The sequence below is a fragment of the Barbus barbus genome (assembly GCF_936440315.1).
Source record: "Barbus barbus genome assembly, chromosome: 8".
NCBI lineage: Eukaryota > Metazoa > Chordata > Actinopteri > Cypriniformes > Cyprinidae > Barbus > Barbus barbus.
Genome location: NC_136736.1, coordinates 27,708,614 through 27,725,933, shown reverse-complemented (window position 1 = coordinate 27,725,933; position 17,320 = coordinate 27,708,614). Strand labels below are relative to the sequence as shown.

The window sequence follows — 17,320 nt, the reverse complement described above, 5'->3', positions numbered from 1 at the left end:
TGTGGGCTTTTTAGTATTAGATATAGCTCATTTAATACTGTCTTGACTTGGTTTAGCCCACATTTGTTTTGAGATTAAACAATAATTATCACAGCAGATATTACATCATTTTATATTATATGCTATTAAATAAAGATACATGATATAGTTATTTTCACATTATGAAATAAATGGCTAGTTAATAAGATGCTAACAGTAGGCTATGATTTAAAACAGATAATGTTAACTCGAATGGTAAATAATAATTTAGTGAGGATACTAAGGTTACTTCTAGAACAGAAACTTACATTTTGAACACTTTGGCATTTTCTAAACCACATCTCTTTATTACTGGAGGACAATGTTATGTAACTCAAAGCACCTGTCAGTAGATGGCGATAATAACTCCAGAAACACGGAAGCGGAAGTGGCGTGATAAGAATGATGTTGCATTGAACTGTCAGTTACATTTGTTTACATCAGACTTTATTTTCACTTATTGGTGAAAGCCACGAACTGGTTTACAGTGAGGCATTTCAATCCAATTTACTGAAGGATAAAGAAGAGATTTTCCATCATAACTGAAGAAATGAGGAGCTTTGTTTCCGGAGTTTTGTTTCCGCACTTCTTGCTGTTGATTATACCTCACATCAGCTGCTGGAATGATGGTAAAATATCTTTTATATGAGCCTTACAGAGAAATAAACAATCATAATCAAGTCAAGGATATCAGAAGATAGATTGGCCGGCAGTCTGAGGAAAATAAGTGCGCATTAGATCTACTTTATACAGGAAATTTTCTTTATAATAATAATATGAAGAAAGGGGAACAATATAAATTATGTATATGTTTGTAATTAATGTATCTTAAAAAGGAGAGTTGGTGCTTCTATTTGTCATACAAAGTTGTGTGTGTCGCCAAAATGATAATATAAATATATTTTAATAAAATTACAATAAAATATGCTGTAAATAATATGAACCAGAAGGAAAATTCAATATTAAATATAATTAAAATATATATATTTAGGTATAATATAAATGAAATATCTTATAAAAAGATCATCTGATACTTTTGTGTGATACCAGATGTTTTGGGGGTGTGGTTAGATAAGTAGGCATAATAATGAACTCTTTTCTTTCCTGCAACAGAGGCCGTGTTACTGCGTGATGTTCAGGTGCTCACGCTCCACAGAGGACGCCACACCACTGCACGGCGCTCCAGTCCTGTTCCACAGCTGCAGTGTGTCGGAGGATCGGCTGGCTGTGGATCATTCGTTCCTGAAGTGGTCCAGTGTTACAACAGAGGATCAGATGGCGTAGACACACAGGTAAGACTCTAAAACTGCCTCTTGCATACAGTATGTCTCTACACTATTCTTACTATTACTATTACTCTCTCTCTTCCTATAGTGGGAATGCAAGGCTGACATGGACAACACATACAGGTTTGGGCGCGTGGAGGTCTCCTGTGAGGGCTATAACAGTCCCAATGACGCGTATGTGCTGAGAGGCTCCTGCGGTCTGGAGTACACGCTGGAGCTCACGGCAGAAGGGAGGCAGCAGCACACGCACGGCTCTTCAGGCTTCTCAGACTTTGCCTCAAACTTCTTCCAAGGCTTTTCCAGTCATAAGCAGCAGCAGCAGAGCGGAGGCCATCATCAGCAGTCTAACGGCCAGTATCCCTTCCAGAATAGCCCGTCTGGTGATGGAGTGGGTGGGCTTATAGTGGTAGCTTTCCTTTTGCTGGTGGCATATGCTGTGTACAAGATGTTTCTGTGCAGTCCTACTCATGGCCACCAAGGTTACAGTGGAGATGGATCCCAGGGATACAGTGGGACATGGGATAGCAGCCAGGGTACGGCGCCACCGCCGCCTGGATTCAAACCAGATTTTTACTCAGGTAATCAATCAATCAATATCTACCCATCTATCAGGGGTGGAAATCTTTTGGTACCTCACGATTTGATTCATATCGATTCTTGGGGTCATGATTAGATTAAAAATCGATTAACGATTGATCACGATTCATATGTGATACAGTTTTCCCCCCACCCTTTCTATCTATCTATCCATCTGTCATTTTCAATATGATTCCATTCTCTATTATTCTTATAGACTAAAAGGGATCTGTTACCCAAAAACCAAAGTTGCTCACCATCATGTCATTCCAAACCTGTATGACTGTCTTGTTTCTGTGGAACAAAGATTACATTTGGAAAAGTGTTGGTAACCAAACAGTTTCACATCCCATTGACTTCCATTGTATGGTCAAAAATATAATGCAAGTCAATGGGAACCAAAACTGTTCGGTTACCAACATTCTTCAAAATATCTTCTTTTGTGTTCCACATAATAAAGAAACTAATACAGGTTGGAACAACAGGAGGGCGAGTGATATTTATTTATAGGGCGTGTGTAATATTTCCTTTTTTGTGGGTTCTCTCAGCAGACCAGTCAAGCTCAAGGCCTGGGTACGGCTTTTCTGATGAGTACACCAGGCCTCAGAGTTCTTGGACTGGTGGTTTCACTGGTGGAAACACTGGTGGACGTGGTGGGGGTGGATTCTGGACTGGAATGGGCACAGGTGGAATTCTGGGATATTTGTTTGGCAATCAGAGGTAAGCAAGCAACACATTCTTACATAATTTACTTATAGCAAGCACTTGTATGTATCAAAGCTACATTTTTTTTTTAAATAAACTTTTAGTTTTTTGACAAGTCATACACTTCAACTTCAATGTGAAGTCCAAAAAAAAAAAATTGGAAACGAAATAATGTAAAAGATGTCAAATATTAATATCCCTGATATGTAAAATACTAGAATGGCAGTCAAGTCAAAAGATGACAGTGGTTACATTCATGAAGACATGAAGGAAAAAAGTTACTAAAATAAGATAAAGTGCACAAGACCAGTAAGTGAACATATTCTCAAGTGCTCCAATACAGGCTTCCATATTTTCCAAAATAAATATAATCATTATTGATCATTCATAGTCTCTCTACTAAAGTATGCACAACTCACCACACATCAATAAATACACAGCGTTGGTTTTGTGACTATTATATGTTGTTATATGACATATGTTCTTAGTAATCATAATAGTTTTAGCCTTTTTGGTAAGAAATGATCTGCTAACAGTATTAATTGAAATATCTAAATGCAGTAATTTTTAGTTCAGTCTTCACCTGACTTTTATGTTGATATTAAGACGCCAGCCACCCATGGGCTTCGCTGGACCGTCTTACACCAACAGACCTTCTCCAGCACCAAAAACAAGCTCAGGAACACGTACCGCCTCAGGTGAACTACAACTAATTTAGTTATAGATGTCAGATGTGCTTTTGTGTTTATTTCAAAGCACATTTCTCTCCTATAATGTCACTGTGTACTGGGCTGCATAATGAGTAGGCCATCAGAAATAAATTAGATGTGCGTTTTGGAGATGAGATCTATTTACAGTGTCTTTTGGTGCAGGTTTTGGAGGAACTAAAAGAAGATGATTGAATAACCCCAGTTCTCAGATTGGACCTGATCGACACACATATTACAAAGAATACAACTTCTTATTCATACTGCTGTTCATTTATTGCCCAGACTTAGCTAAACTAGATGTTGCATATTACTGCTTTGATTAATTTGTTGCTGTGCTCTGAAAACAACCTGCCGCTTTACTATGGGTTTAAAAAACACATTCAAATACAATGGATCCTACTGTGTATTAAGTGTTTAATGCAGTTTCTTCCCAAAAGAAACTTATTTTAATGTTTTAAATTCTAAAGGACTTTATTTTCTATATAAATATATTTCTGTAAATAAAGTCAACATTAAATAAAAATGGACCCTATTTCTGCAATAATTGATCAATAATATTCCAAAGAAAAAAAAGTCTTATAATAAATGATTTATTGGAAAAAAAAGTCATCGGATTCAGTTCTGGATCCATTCTGGTATAGACAATCTAATAAATTCCTAGTGAATAAGTTATAGTTTCTCATTGAAATTCTGTTTCATGCAGAAATATGAAAGTGCAGAAGGGTTGCAAATGGAATTTCATGTTGACTTTTTTTCTTAATAAATAAGATAAAAATCAAAAGCATGTAAAATCATGATTTAAAAAAAAAAATTGTGAGTGTGAGAGATTATTGGACATACTTAAGACATACTATGATAAAGTTCTTAGGCCACTGACTGTGAACATGCAAATTCATTCGTTAAGGCATAAAGTGTCCATTGGCTCACTCTAGTTCTCATTCATTGCTTTTTATATTAAAATTCTGATCTAAAGCGCTTCTTGCTGTGGCTATTCCTTGCCATTCCTAGTTCTATAATAATAATAATGAAGTCAGGGTGACATTTGTAGGTTAAAAGTTGTGTACAAATCTTTTGAAGTTTGTCTCCATTAAATTATCATGATCTCCACATATGTCTCTACTGGTTCAGATTATTGGCTCATCAAGGTTTCACAAGTCACTTAATACCATGTAAAGATTTTTTATTAATCTTTTCAAGTTTATATATATGTATATATTATACAGTATCTCACAAAAGTGAGTACACCCCTCACATTTCAGCAAAGATTTTAGTATAATTTCTCAAGGGACAATACTGCACAAAGGGAACTTGGATATATTTTATAATCCTCTAAATATAACTCAGCATATAACCATTATTGTCCAAATAACTGGCAACAAAAATGAGTACACCCTAAGTGAACATGTCAAAACTGTGTCCGAAGTGTCAATATTTTGTAAGGGCACCATTGTTATCTAGCAATGCCTTAAACCTCCAAGGCATGGAGTTCACCAGAGCTGCACAGGCTGTTGCTGGGATCCTCTTCCAATCCTCCACAATGACATCACGGAGCTGTTGGATGTTAGACCCATGGTGCTTCTCCACCTTCCGCTTGAGGATGCCTCACATGTGCTCAATAGGGTTCAGGTCTGGAGACATACTTGGCCACTCCTTCACCTTCAGCAGCAAGGCAGTTGTCATCTTGGTGGTGTGTTTGGGGTGGTGATTATGTTGGAAAACAGTTTCTGAAGGGAGGGCATCATGTTCTGCTTCACAATGTCACTGTACATGTTGGAATCCATGTTTCCCTCAATGAACCGCAGCTCCCCAGTACCAGCAGCACTCGTGCAGCCCCGGAACATGTTGCTACCACCACCATGCTTGACTGTAGGCAAGACAGTTTTCTTGGTTTTCTTCAGCAAAGTGTTTGCAAGTTTTTTTGTGAGCCAGCTTCAGAAGAGGCTTCCTTCTGGGATGACGGCCATGCATAACCGACTTGTTGCAGTGTGTGGTGTATGAGCATTGACAAGCTGACCTTCCACTTCTGCAACCTCTAAAGCAGGGATCCTCAAATCTGGCCCACGAGATCCACTTTGATCAGGGTTGGAGCTAAACTCTGCAGCAGATTGGCCCTCCAGGGAAATATTTGAGGAACCCTGCTCTAAAGCAATGCTGGCAGCACTCATACGTCTGTTTTTTGAAGCCAGCTTCTGCACCTGACGCACAGCACGAGGACTCAACTTCTTTGATCCACCCTTGCGAGGCCTGTTCCGAGTGGAACCAGTCTTGGGAAAACCTCTGTATGACAGTGGCCACTGTACTGTAACTCAGTTTCAGGTTGTTACTGATCTTCTTATAGCCTCGGCCATCTTGTGGGGAGCAACAATTCTAATTCTCAAATCCTCAGAGAGTTCTGTGACATGAGGTGCTATGTTGAACATCCAATGGTAAGTATGAGAGAATTGTACTCAAAGCACCAAATTTTAACTGCTCTACTATAAGATACACAAATTTTTATAGTCCTGTCAAGCAGACAAAACCATGAACATGATGAAAAGGTCATGTGGCTTTGCATGGTTAAACGACGTATAGCTGTTATCATTTAGGGTGTACTAACTTTTGTTGCCAGCTTTTTTGACAATAATGGCTGTATGTTGAGTAATTTTCAGAGGACAGTAAATCTTTACTGCTATACAAGTTGCACATTGACTACTCTAAAATATATCCAAGTTTCATTTCTATAGTATTGTCCCTTGAGAAGATATACTAAAATGATTGCCGAAATGTGAGGGGTGTACTCACTTTTGTGAGATACTGTACATATTAAGTGTGTGTGTGTGTGTATATATATTCAATGTATTGTCTATATAAGGCACATCAGTATTAATATTGATAATCATATAAAATAATTTTTATTTTTCTGTAATTACAAAATAAACAGTTAACCATGACATTGCAATGAACGCATACAAAGTGAAGAAACAAATTGTATTGCATCTTGCAGTACCCTGAGACAATAACAAACAATCAAACGTCAGCATAAACATATTAACTGTTCACAGATCAGTCTTCTCCTCATAGTGACAAATGCAGGATGATCTTTGGCTATCCAGGTATGGCTTACATCCCAAGTGCATCACAGTATCAAAGAGCAAAGTCACAGCTGATTCACAGGCTGTGAAATCAAATACGGGTATAAGGTTTGACCTCAGCAAAATGTACAAGAAATACAGTAGGATATGCAAATGATAAAATAAATTATATTATGTACACATTATTTAACAAGACTGTTAAATGTAAAAATACACTGTTTCAGTTTAATAAATGAAATTGGGTTTTAACTTACCTTGAACACTTTGGGACAAACCCAGTGTCATTTGTAGATGACTACAGATGGACTCCAGACAGACCTGGAACTGCTCATCACAGTCAGTTTTATCTCTCCCACAGGTATCATAGCACAGATCGTGCTTATTACAGCATCTGGTCATTGATGGGATCCCAATATCAAACTGCAGTCAAACACAACACAAGTCAGAGAGAGTATTAAAAGAGAAGCAATCAATTCATTCTCCCAATACATGTTAGTGAAAACCACAATTCAGCAATATGAGTAAAAGCTTGTTTCTCTTCACCTGAAATCCAAACAGTGGGGAGCCGCATCCGTTGGGTGGAGGTGATTTGTAGTTGGGACGAGGAACTGGTGTGTACCCTTTAAAGAGCCAAATCCCATAAACAATTACACAAAATGATGAGGAGGGTGTGATGAGTTCTTAAGTTTAAACTGACCTACCGTCATTGCACTTAAAGATACAGCGTCCGTCTGAACCCCCGATCAGGTCTAAAGCCATGTTAAGATATTTGTCTATTTCGTGAAGCCCGTTTCGGATGGATTTTAGGGTCTTTCTCCAGTCAGGAGGCTTAATTTCTTCAGTAAACTCATCGGCTTTAATCTCATGAATCAGTAATCCAACAGAGAGCAGCAGTGTAACGCAGATGACACGACAGGGCATAGTTCAACAAATCTCACTTCTCAGGATAACTCGGTAAAGTATTTGTTTTAGTCACGTTTCCAAAAAGAGAACCCACATGATTAAATAGATCTGTTATAATAAGGTTGTTATTACTAATCTAAACGGTTAATAATACATAAGTACTAACAAATCAAGTACACGTCTGCGAAGGCACCGGCTTCTTGTTGATAAATGAGCGAAGTTCTTCTTAGTGATGGGTCGTTCTTGAACGATTCGTTCATTTTGAACGAATCTTTAATGTGACTCGAGAAGAACGAGTCGTCTCGGGGAGTGATTCGTTCAGTCGCGCATGCGCATTGCACAGCATTCTCGGGTTTGAGTCGTTCGTTCATCACGTGACAGCCCCATACGCTTAACCAATGCAGCCTGAGCCGGAAAGAGAATTGATTAGTTCTTGTATATCGAGTCTCGGGTTTGAGTCGTTCGTTCATCACGTGACAGCCCCATACGCTTAACCAATGCAGCCTGAGCCGGAAAGAGAATTGATTAGTTCTTGTATATCGAGTCTCGGGTTTGAGTCGTTCGTTCATCACGTGACAGCCCCATACGCTTAACCAATGCAGCCTGAGCCGGAAAGAGAATTGATTAGTTCTTGTATATCGAGTCTCGGGTTTGAGTCGTTCGTTCATCACGTGACAGCCCCATACGCTTAACCAATGCAGCCTGAGCCGGAAAAAGAATTGATTAGTTCTTGTATATCGAGTCTCGGGTTTGAGTCGTTCGTTATTTAACAAGATTGCTTGTCTATAAAAAAATTTAATAAAAATATTTTTTGTTGTATTAAAAACTAAAATAAGAATAATGTTGTTGTATTCAAAAAATATAATAAGGTTATTGTATTAAAAAATAAAAAATAAATATTTTATTTTTTTATTTTATCTAACATTTTATTTTATCTGATATTTCATTATATTTATGGTATTAGTGTCTCTACAGGCACCATAGTGACCTCTCAGATAAGTCTGGTGGTGGTGATGGCGCAGTGGATAAGACGCATGCCTTTGGTGTGAGAGACCCGGGTTCGAATCCACTGTGTGACACCAATGTGTCCCTGAGCAAGACACTTAACCCCCTAATTGCTCCAGAGGCGTGCGACCTCTGACATATATAGCAATTGTAAGTCGCTTTGGATAAAAGCGTCAGCTAAATGAATAAATGTAAATGTAAATGTAAAGTCACTAGAGGTGAATACTGTACATACTATACATCAAGTGAATGAAAACAGCATGTACTGTACCTTGCTTTACTATCTCAGCAGCCCGCAGAGGATTTTCAGTGGCTTGATCCATGATTTTCATTATCATATCAGTCACTATTTTGCTGAGGATGTTCAGAGTTCTTCTCTCAGCTTTTGTCATGGTCCTGGGGACAACAGAGTGCCAGTTCTCCTCCATGCGATATTCATGTGGTGTGCGTGGCAATTAAGAACAACTTCAGATGGTTCTCTGCTGCCTGCCGACAGAAGGATTGAAGCACACTCATGTAGAATTCCCAGCATCCAGGTATTTCAGTGAACATTTGACGCAAAAGCTCCAAGCACAGGTAATCGACAGGGAATGTCTTGCCCATGTCATTAGTCAAGAGCTCCTGGTAAACGCTCGCAGTTGATGAGATCTTTATTAAACATATGGATTAACTCTTGCTCGAGGCAGCAGTCTAAAGATGTTAAGCTGTCTGACAGCTCAAGAGTTTCCAGAAAGCGCCTTTCGGACATGTTTAATAGATCCATTACTCGTGCAAAAACAATCACGCCAATTATGGTGGCCTCTTCACTCTCAACACCTGAGATGTGAGCACCATTGCTCGTCCTGTCAGTGGAAGCGATGTGGCCGACACAGTGAGCGCAGTTACTATTGTAGGGCACATTAATGTTTAGTTTCTCCCACTCTTCAGCTCTAGTTTTAGCTTCCAAAATCATGCTCTCCTCTTCTCGCAGACAGAGAACTAGAGCTGGAAGAACCACATCCATGGACACCGTTCTTATCCACTCAACAGTTTGCTCAAACATATAGGCAAGTTTTGATTTAGAAATATGCTTGTCTTTGAGGGTCCTCTTGACGATACTGCGAGAGAGCTAAAAATGGAGAAATGTATATTTTTGTTTGCAGGTCAGCTCTTGCATGTGCTTTTCTATATGATGGGTTTGAACTTACTTGTTGGGTATCATTTGGAGCGGGTCAAACATAAGCCATGGCGCTGGAAGCTGAGGTTGTGTGGCTGTTTTGAGTGCCATGAATGTCTGAAAAGATGAATCTCCATGGGGAGTTTCCAGGTGTGAAGTTTTTTGAGCTGACACCTAAGCAGGCATATAACAGATATGTTATAGATTTATAGATAGATAGATTAAAATAATAATAATGATAAAATATTGTTTTTGTATAAAATGTAAATAAAAGGATGTAGCCAATTTATTGAATGTTTCTCCAGCTCTAAAACATCAAACATGCGGGAAAAATCCAGAAATTAAATCCATTATTAGACCTTTCAGAGCTGTATAATCTTGCAGTACGTTAACCAGATAATTATTTACATTGTTTTCTAGCAGAGAACTTGTTGTGTTATGATATCTGTTGACAGTGACCTTTATTAGTGTATTGCTAACTGAAAGCCAATAACAGTTAGCTACTTTTCACACATCTTTACCGGCCATTTTCAGCAAAACAATAACAACAAACTGTGACAACATGGTCATACCTTGAGCAGTTATCGCTTTCTTTTCAACTCTATAGACTGCCCTGGTCAATATCTAGAAAATCATTGACTTGCCAGCTTGGATGAGTAACTGTTTTTAAAAGATTGATCGAAATGCTTCAAGAAATTGAATCATAACATGCATTGAATTAAATGTGTAGCCTACTTTTTCCGTTTTGGGTTCAAATATAACTATTGTTAGCTCTTTAATCTCTAATAAGTGTATAAACTCATAACAATAACCCTGCGTGGTCAGCAGCTAACTCTTCAAGCGAGAGGTTTCGGTTGCTATGACGATCCTTCTCAACCAGTAGATGGCGATGGTGGTCTTTTGATGCAAAATATCCGAAGAAGAGAAGGACTTCACAACACGCTCGGAAACATAAAGCTGATACACTGGACTGGTCTTTTCAAGAGGTGTTTTAATTAATTTACCAGCTGTAAAAACAGAAAATAAAGTTTCCGGTATGACAACGCTTTTTCGATTCCGAAGCTCTTTGCTTTATGTATTATAGTAACTTAACCAACTAGTGTATGCTGTGTATATGTCATTATTACCACTGTAAATTTAAAATATATGACATTTTATTAGGAATCTATCTAATATTTTATGCATTTATTCAGTGATTGTTTCCCGTTGAATTTATTGATTATAGTAATCAACTTTAGTTTATGCTATGTGCATGTTTCCTTTGTACATTTCTGATGTGTTAAATTTGATTTGGGATTTCTCTAATATTGTATGAATGTATTTTTTCATTCATATTGATCTTATGGATTGTGGTTAAATGCTTTAAAGGTTTTTATTTTTGGTCACTATTCCTAAACTTACAGTAGGGTGATGTTATAGTAACAAACTGTAGTTTATGCTGTATAAATTTATTATTATTATCACAGTAGATATTCATAATATATAAAATGTGATTTGTGATTTTTTTTATGTATAGTTAATTTATTTATAGTTATCGTAATGATTGTGGTTAAATGCTGCTTGTTTTATTTGTATGAATTATTTTGTTAACTGGTGTTGTACTTATACAGACTGATCATGGACGTGCCAGGAGCCAGTCATTCTGAAGATGCACCTCCGGATGCTGCAGTCTCTTCAGATGATTCCAGCGTGACCTTAACACCGCACATGTTGGCCAAAATTGAACGCAATAGACAACGGGCATTGATGCTCAGGCAAGCCAGGCTTGCAAATAGACCATCCTCAGCTCCAGAAGGTTCACCATGTGTATGAATTTGCACGAATTTCACTTTATCATGAAGGGTGTACAATAATTTGTCTTTCCTCAGGGGCTACATGTGCTAAAGTGGCAAAAATTATAGACTCGGGTGCAGGCTTCTTTATTGAGGAGGAGACAACAGAGGATGAGCAGCAGGAAAAGAGAGTGGTTGAGCAACCAGGTAATCAATAATGGCATCACTAACCAACACATGCATGTTTTCCCATTTGTTTTTAACTGAAGTTGAAAATTTTATATATTTCAGCCCCAGTGATGGAGCCTGATTATCTAATGTGTGAAGAGTGTCTAAAACCATTTATGGACTCTTATCTCAGCAACAGTTTTGATCTATCTGTGTGTGATAAATGCAGGTATGGCATCCATTTATAGTGGTTAAAACATACCTTTATTTTAGTGTTACAGAGCTTACGGAGTGTAGCTGTTATTACTGTATTTATTTTATTGTTTATCTCAGTATTTCAGTTTCAGTACTTCGTTGTGTTTCCTGTAGTTCAACAGCTACTCATAACAAGCACTGCAATGTGAATGCGTATTTCATTTTATAATTGCATATGTTTGCATAGAGACAACGAAGTGAAGCACAAGCTAATATCTCGCACAGAAGCCAAACAGAATTTCCTCCTGAAGGATTGTGATCTGGATAAGAGGGAGCCACCGCTGCGATTTATTCTGAGGAAAAATCCTCACAATCCACGCTGGGGAGACATGAAACTCTACTTAAAGACACAGGTAAAATCCATGCTAAGGATAAATAAAAAGTTAGAACAACATCACTGTACAAACCATAATGCTGGGGTTTATCACTAGCTGCATGAAATAAAAACATGCAAAAATATATAATAATAATATGATTTTTATTTTTTTACAAACATGTTCCCCACCACTCCTATGACTCCACATCTGCCTTTTAGTCTCAAACTGTACAAAAAACACTAATATTTAAGCCAGAAGGAAATGACAGTTCATCTTTACAGTGTCAAACTGATTATAATATTATACATACACTTACGTTTTTTTTTGTTTGTTTTTTACAAATTAACATTAGTTAAAACAATAGCTAATATGAATGGACTTTGGTTTATTTCTTTGTTCTATCATTCCAAAGATTTTTCATGTTTTAAAAAGTGCTTGTGATCACCTAGTGTACATTTATTTGACCAAAGTGATAATAAAACAGTATAATAATGTAATTGTAAATGTAATTTATTCCTGTAAAGGCAAAGCTGAATTTTCAGCATAATTACTCCAGTCTTCAGTGTCACGTGATCCTTCAGAAATCATTCTAATATACTGATTTACTGCTCAAGAAATATTATTATATATTATTCTATTCTTCTTATATTATCTTCTTCTTTCTTCTTACAAGTGCTGCTTAATATACTTGATTTTTTTTTTTTCAAGATTCAAAAAATCTTAAAGTTGAACAAAGATCAAACTTCTAAAGAGCAGCATTTAATTGAAATGGAAATTGTTTGTAATATTATAAATGTCTTTACTGTCTCTCTTGATTAATTGAATGTGTTCTTGCTGAATAAAAGTACTAATTAATTTATAAATGTGTATACTAATAATTTTTTAACATCGTTTTTTAAATGTAAAACTAAATTTAAGTTGCATAGTTTGTTGTTAGGTTTTGTTTGTGTATAAATACTGTATACCATATTTTTATGAACTTTAAGGTGGTAAAGCGCTCTCTGGAGGTGTGGGGCAGTGAGGAGGCTCTGGAGGAGGCCAAGGAAAGCAGAGAGGAGAACAGGGATGTGCAAAAGCAGAAACGCTTTAATAAAAAGGTTAAAGGTATGAAATTTGACCAGTCTGTTGTAATTACCCTTTTGACTGTCAGATTTTAAATGTACACTAAAATCTTATTACACTTAAATAGGCTGTACGTTTAGAGAAATTAATAGTAATCAGAGAAAAACAAATATTTAAAGTTACATACTGACTAGACAAAAAAAGAACTAATGAAAGCTTTTTAAAAAATGAATAGGTTGAGACTGGCTACATTTGGTCACAGTGTGTTTTTATACATTGCTCTCCATCTTCATCTGGCTTTCAGAATTGAGGAGGGCAGTCAGAAGCAGTATGTTTAAGAAAGATACTAGCGTTCATCAGCATGTTTACGGCCCTGAGGAGCTGCTAGACGAAGAGGAAGATCTCTACAGGAAAGTGTGTCAAACATGTGGACACGAACTCACTTTTGAGAAGATGTAAATATGTCTTGGAGGTCTCACTGCTGTGGTTACTGTTCAGGGAAGAAGCAGGGTCCAGATCCAGGTCAGCGAAGAGTAATACTGATCTTGCTTCTGGTCCTCGACACATTCTTTTGGCTTGCAGTCCAGGTACCAAAACAGGTTTGCGTCAGTTTCCACTTCAACCAATTTGGAGTATCTGAAACTCCTAACCAACTTCGTGGTGCTGTTTTGTGTTCTGAAGTTGCCTTCTGAAGTTCTGAGGAGTAGTTCACTTTCAGAATGAAAATTTCCTGATAATTTACTCACCCCCATGACATCCAAGATGTATATGTCTTTCTGTCTTCAGTCTAAAAGAAGTTTAGGTTTTTGAGGAAAACATTCCAGTACTTCAATGGTGGTCAAGGGGTTGAAGGTCCAAATTTCAGTTTCAGTACAGCTTCAAAGAGCTCTACGCAATCCCAGCTGAAGAATAAGAATCTTATCTAGTGAAAAAATCTGTAGTTTTCTAAAAATAAAAAAGAAATGTCTATACTTTTTAACCACAAATTCTCGTCGTGCAGTAGCTCAACCTCACACGTTGTGTTATCACGTATGCATGACGTAGATGGATGTACCGACCTAGTGTTTACAAAGCGAACGTACAAAGAAAGTCAAACGCCCTTTACAAAAAAGGTAAAACAACGTCAGAAAATTTTGATGTTGGAGAAAATGAGATGCACTACCCTACTTTTTTGACCCGAAATACACAGACGAAGAACTAACCACGTGTGACTATTCCAACGTGATTTAGTTTTCCTTAGTGTATTGATTACTGTAATTTAAAATGGGTTGTTCTTTTTTATTTGGTTTGTTTTCTGTGTATGTTTCTCCTGTAAAGCACTTTGGTCAGCCGAGGGGCTGTTGTAAATGTGCTATACAAATAAAATGAACTTGAACTTGAATTTTTTCCTTGGCTGGGATCATGTAGAGTCCTTTGAAGCTGCAATTTGGACCTACAACGCACTGGCCACCATTGAAGTCAATTATATGGAGAAAATTACTGGAATGTTTTCCTCAAGAAACAACATTTTTTATGCGACTGAAGAAAGACAGACGAGAACAACTCGGATGACATGGGGGTGAGTAAATTATCAGCAAATGTTCTTTCTGGAAGTGAACAAGATGGTCCTCACTGCAGGACACAAGATCCAGGGGGCGAGTTTGGATCTAGATCCAACTCCTCCCAACTTACATATACTTAAACCTACCCGTCTCCACCCCCTGATGCCTAAACCCACCCATCTCCACCCCTAAATCTATCCATCTCCTCCCCTAAACCTACCAATCTCCACCCCCTAGATGTGGATCCAACAACACCCCCTGGATCTTTGTTCTGCAGCAAGGGGCTACTGAAGTGAACTGCTCCTTTAAGATTAGAGTGTGTCACACTAGATTTAATCACAAGAGGGCACTGTAGAGCTAATGGTTTCAGAAAACTGGATGATCAAAATGATAGATGTAAGGTGGGGTTCTTTTTCATTTTGGGTTGAGCACACTGTTGAATACGTGAAATAGAGAAGATAATACAAATGATAATCTATTAAATATTACATCCAATCAAGTGTTCATTTAAAATGTAGGATTAGCCTACCAAACATCTGCCCTTTCAATTGTGATTTTATCATTCCTGAGGATCATAATGATGAGGCAAAAGCACCAAATTGGTCCAAAGTTGAACTGGTAACAGGATCTCGTTTCTCACACTCCTACCTCGTAAAGTCCAGTGCCTGTTTGTTCAGTGAGAGATATTGGTGATTCCATACGTAGACTAGAGATTCTCTCACGGTGTTGTGTTTCAGTCTGTCTGTGTGACTGTTGAAAGTGTCATGCTTCACAAGAAGCACGAATGCACTCATTCCTTAATGGACACTTTTTTTCCTTACCTTTCATGCCAGATACTTTATGCTGTATTTGAAATAATGCATTTAGACAATGTTTGTTTAAAAAGATATTCTGTGTTTGTAATGAATGTTTTTTTCAAATTAGAAATTGTTTCTCCATTCTGTGTTTATATTGCCTATTATCAGCTTTTATTACGGATGTCTCAATGACAACAAACATGCGTATTATTATTCTTCAGGGACGCATACTGTATGATCGGACCACTGGCCTAGTTTTATGATGGTGAAGCTTGCGTAAGTGAGTAAGAGCGTGAATGTGTGAACGTTACTTTTGTCATGGTGTCCACTAAGGCAGGTTACACATGCCATGCATTGCTGCCAATATTTGTGTTCACCCTATATCTTGTTAGCTTTTTAGTCTTTGGCATCTTTGGGCTACTGTAGAAATGAATGACCACTCCAGTAATGTCCAATAAAGTATATTTATTCTATACTACTGTTTAGCAAGATTGTTTTACAGATTTTTTAGTCTCTAAGAGGATTTTCATGCTCACACAGGATGCATTTATTAGATCAAAAATACAGTAAAAACAGTAATTGTTTTTGAAGTATTATTAAAATCGAAAATAACTGTTTTCTGTTTTAACATTTTTTTTAAATGTAATTTATTTCTGTGATGGAAAAGTTTATCAGTGTCACATGATCCTTAAGAACTCATTCTAATATGCTGATTTGCTGCTCAAGAAACATTGCTTATTATTATCAATATTAAAACAGTTGAGAGCAGAGCTTGTGGGCTGGATTTCCATTAGCTCTTTCTCGTAGCTGTTACCATAATTTAAAAGACACATGTTCACTCCCTCAGACTGTAAATTTTCCTCCCATTGATTTAAAGGCCTGCATGTTCATTTTGTCAGGCTATGCCAAACCTCATGTAAGCAATGGACAAACTACAGATGCAAAAGTATTTGACAGCGTCAACGTCACAAACGGTAATGAATTCATTCCTCAAGCTCCTTTAGTGGGGCATTTTTATTTCTGTTCTCATGCCTGGTGCGTTCTTATGACCTAATTGTGAAGTCTCAGCATAGCAGTTCTGAAATTCAAAACCCTCCACGCTTTTATGATCATTCACACTGACTGAACTAATGCACACAGGGACATGAGATGAGCTGCCTGCTAAATTGTCCACCTGCAATCGCATAAGTATTGTAATAATAGATCTGCTGTTTGTTGATAGTTACAGTTGAAAACATAATATTAATAATATATAGCTTTAATTTAATTAATTTGAGCTTGAACATAAACTACAGAAGAGCTTGATGCACTTATACACACGTTTACTTAGTGCCAGGTAACACTGTTGATTTTTGTAGATAGAAATTGCCTAGAGTCTTTGCATTGCAGCTGATGTCCCATAACCTCTGCTGACCTTTGGGGTCAATGTAAGGCCGAAAGACCAGCAAAGCACAGCAGAGTGAGAGAGCATACCATGCTAATGCCTCTGCTTTGATTAATGGCACTCATGATTTGCCACCTGCTGTTTTATATGGCCCTCTGTGAGTAACTGATCTTGAAGTGCTTGCATGCGTGGCGTCCGCATTTTAAATAGCTGCCTAAATTTAACAGCTTTGTGGAGGTCGTTAAAAATTCAGACACCAACGAGTTTGTAAGCAGCGTGCGTTCTGGTGTGAAAACTGCTCAGTGTAGTCTGTTATATACAGCTGTCGTAGTGGATCCATCTTTTACCCTTTCACACACGTGATGGTGATACACGAGATGTGTGCGGGCCCATTTACTCCATATGCAAATGCTTTACGTACTGTTAGCAGGTGTCCTAAATAGCCTCGTACCCGGCTCCTCCACGGCTCTGGAGGATAGATTAACCACTGGCAGGGAGGGGTATGTGCAGCCTGGCATCTTTCTCTACTATAATAAGTTTAGATCTCTTCCGCTGCTAATGCTTAAAAAGTGCACTTGTTTTTTTGTTTTGTTT

General features: G+C 37.6%; 3 protein-coding genes across 5 annotated transcripts; 2 read left to right on the top strand and 1 right to left on the bottom strand.

Annotated features, from left to right (window-relative positions):
• Positions 1-388: 388 nt before the first annotated feature.
• On the top strand, positions 389-4,405 carry LOC306874194 (store-operated calcium entry-associated regulatory factor-like). Of its 2 annotated transcripts, none has more exons than XM_079424044.1 (6): positions 389-647; positions 1,132-1,310; positions 1,393-1,882; positions 2,429-2,600; positions 3,192-3,283; positions 3,458-4,405. In XM_079424044.1, exons 1-6 carry the CDS (start codon positions 569-571, stop codon positions 3,481-3,483), a joined length of 1,038 nt encoding a protein of 345 aa, XP_079280170.1. In that variant the 5' UTR covers positions 389-568; the 3' UTR covers positions 3,484-4,405. The 2 variants fall into 2 exon arrangements, with proteins under 2 accessions (XP_079280170.1, XP_079280171.1); XM_079424045.1 differs by having other exon boundaries at positions 395-647; positions 2,432-2,600; positions 3,458-4,401.
• A 1,754-nt stretch (positions 4,406-6,159) lies between these two features.
• On the bottom strand, positions 6,160-9,382 carry LOC306874018 (group XIIA secretory phospholipase A2-like). Of its 2 annotated transcripts, none has more exons than XM_079423679.1 (4): positions 8,546-9,382; positions 6,910-6,986; positions 6,621-6,786; positions 6,160-6,449 (listed from the first exon to the last, which is right to left on the bottom strand). In XM_079423679.1, exons 1-4 carry the CDS (start codon positions 8,700-8,702, stop codon positions 6,331-6,333), a joined length of 519 nt encoding a protein of 172 aa, XP_079279805.1. In that variant the 5' UTR covers positions 8,703-9,382; the 3' UTR covers positions 6,160-6,330. The 2 variants fall into 2 exon arrangements, with proteins under 2 accessions (XP_079279805.1, XP_079279804.1); XM_079423678.1 differs by lacking the exon at positions 8,546-9,382 and adding an exon at positions 7,068-7,597.
• A 960-nt stretch (positions 9,383-10,342) lies between these two features.
• On the top strand, positions 10,343-15,958 carry LOC306873358 (DNA repair protein complementing XP-A cells homolog). Its single transcript, XM_079422595.1, has 7 exons — positions 10,343-10,464; positions 11,041-11,225; positions 11,299-11,409; positions 11,494-11,599; positions 11,813-11,978; positions 12,929-13,046; positions 13,309-15,958. The coding sequence occupies exons 2-7, from the start codon at positions 11,048-11,050 to the stop codon at positions 13,461-13,463; spliced, it is 834 nt and encodes a 277-aa protein (XP_079278721.1). The 5' UTR covers positions 10,343-10,464; positions 11,041-11,047; the 3' UTR covers positions 13,464-15,958.
• The last annotated feature ends 1,362 nt before the right edge of the window (positions 15,959-17,320 follow it).

Excerpts from the sequence above, each read along its gene's own strand:
- LOC306874194 (XM_079424044.1), top strand. The coding sequence starts at position 569 with ATGAGGAGCTTTGTTTCCGGAGTTTTGTTTCCGCACTTCTTGCTGTTG. Across the intron at positions 1,883-2,428 it reads CAAACCAGATTTTTACTCAG|CAGACCAGTCAAGCTCAAGG; the intron begins GTAATCAATCAA and ends GGGTTCTCTCAG. Across the intron at positions 3,284-3,457 it reads AGGAACACGTACCGCCTCAG|GTTTTGGAGGAACTAAAAGA; the intron begins GTGAACTACAAC and ends CTTTTGGTGCAG.
- LOC306873358 (XM_079422595.1), top strand. The coding sequence starts at position 11,048 with ATGGACGTGCCAGGAGCCAGTCATTCTGAAGATGCACCTCCGGATGCT. Across the intron at positions 11,226-11,298 it reads ACCATCCTCAGCTCCAGAAG|GGGCTACATGTGCTAAAGTG; the intron begins GTTCACCATGTG and ends GTCTTTCCTCAG. Across the intron at positions 11,410-11,493 it reads GAGAGTGGTTGAGCAACCAG|CCCCAGTGATGGAGCCTGAT; the intron begins GTAATCAATAAT and ends TATATATTTCAG.
- LOC306874018 (XM_079423678.1), bottom strand. The coding sequence starts at position 7,287 with ATGCCCTGTCGTGTCATCTGCGTTACACTGCTGCTCTCTGTTGGATTA. Across the intron at positions 6,987-7,067 it reads TATCTTTAAGTGCAATGACG|GGTACACACCAGTTCCTCGT; the intron begins GTAGGTCAGTTT and ends GGCTCTTTAAAG. Across the intron at positions 6,450-6,620 it reads TTTGTCCCAAAGTGTTCAAG|CCTGTGAATCAGCTGTGACT; the intron begins GTAAGTTAAAAC and ends TTGATTTCACAG.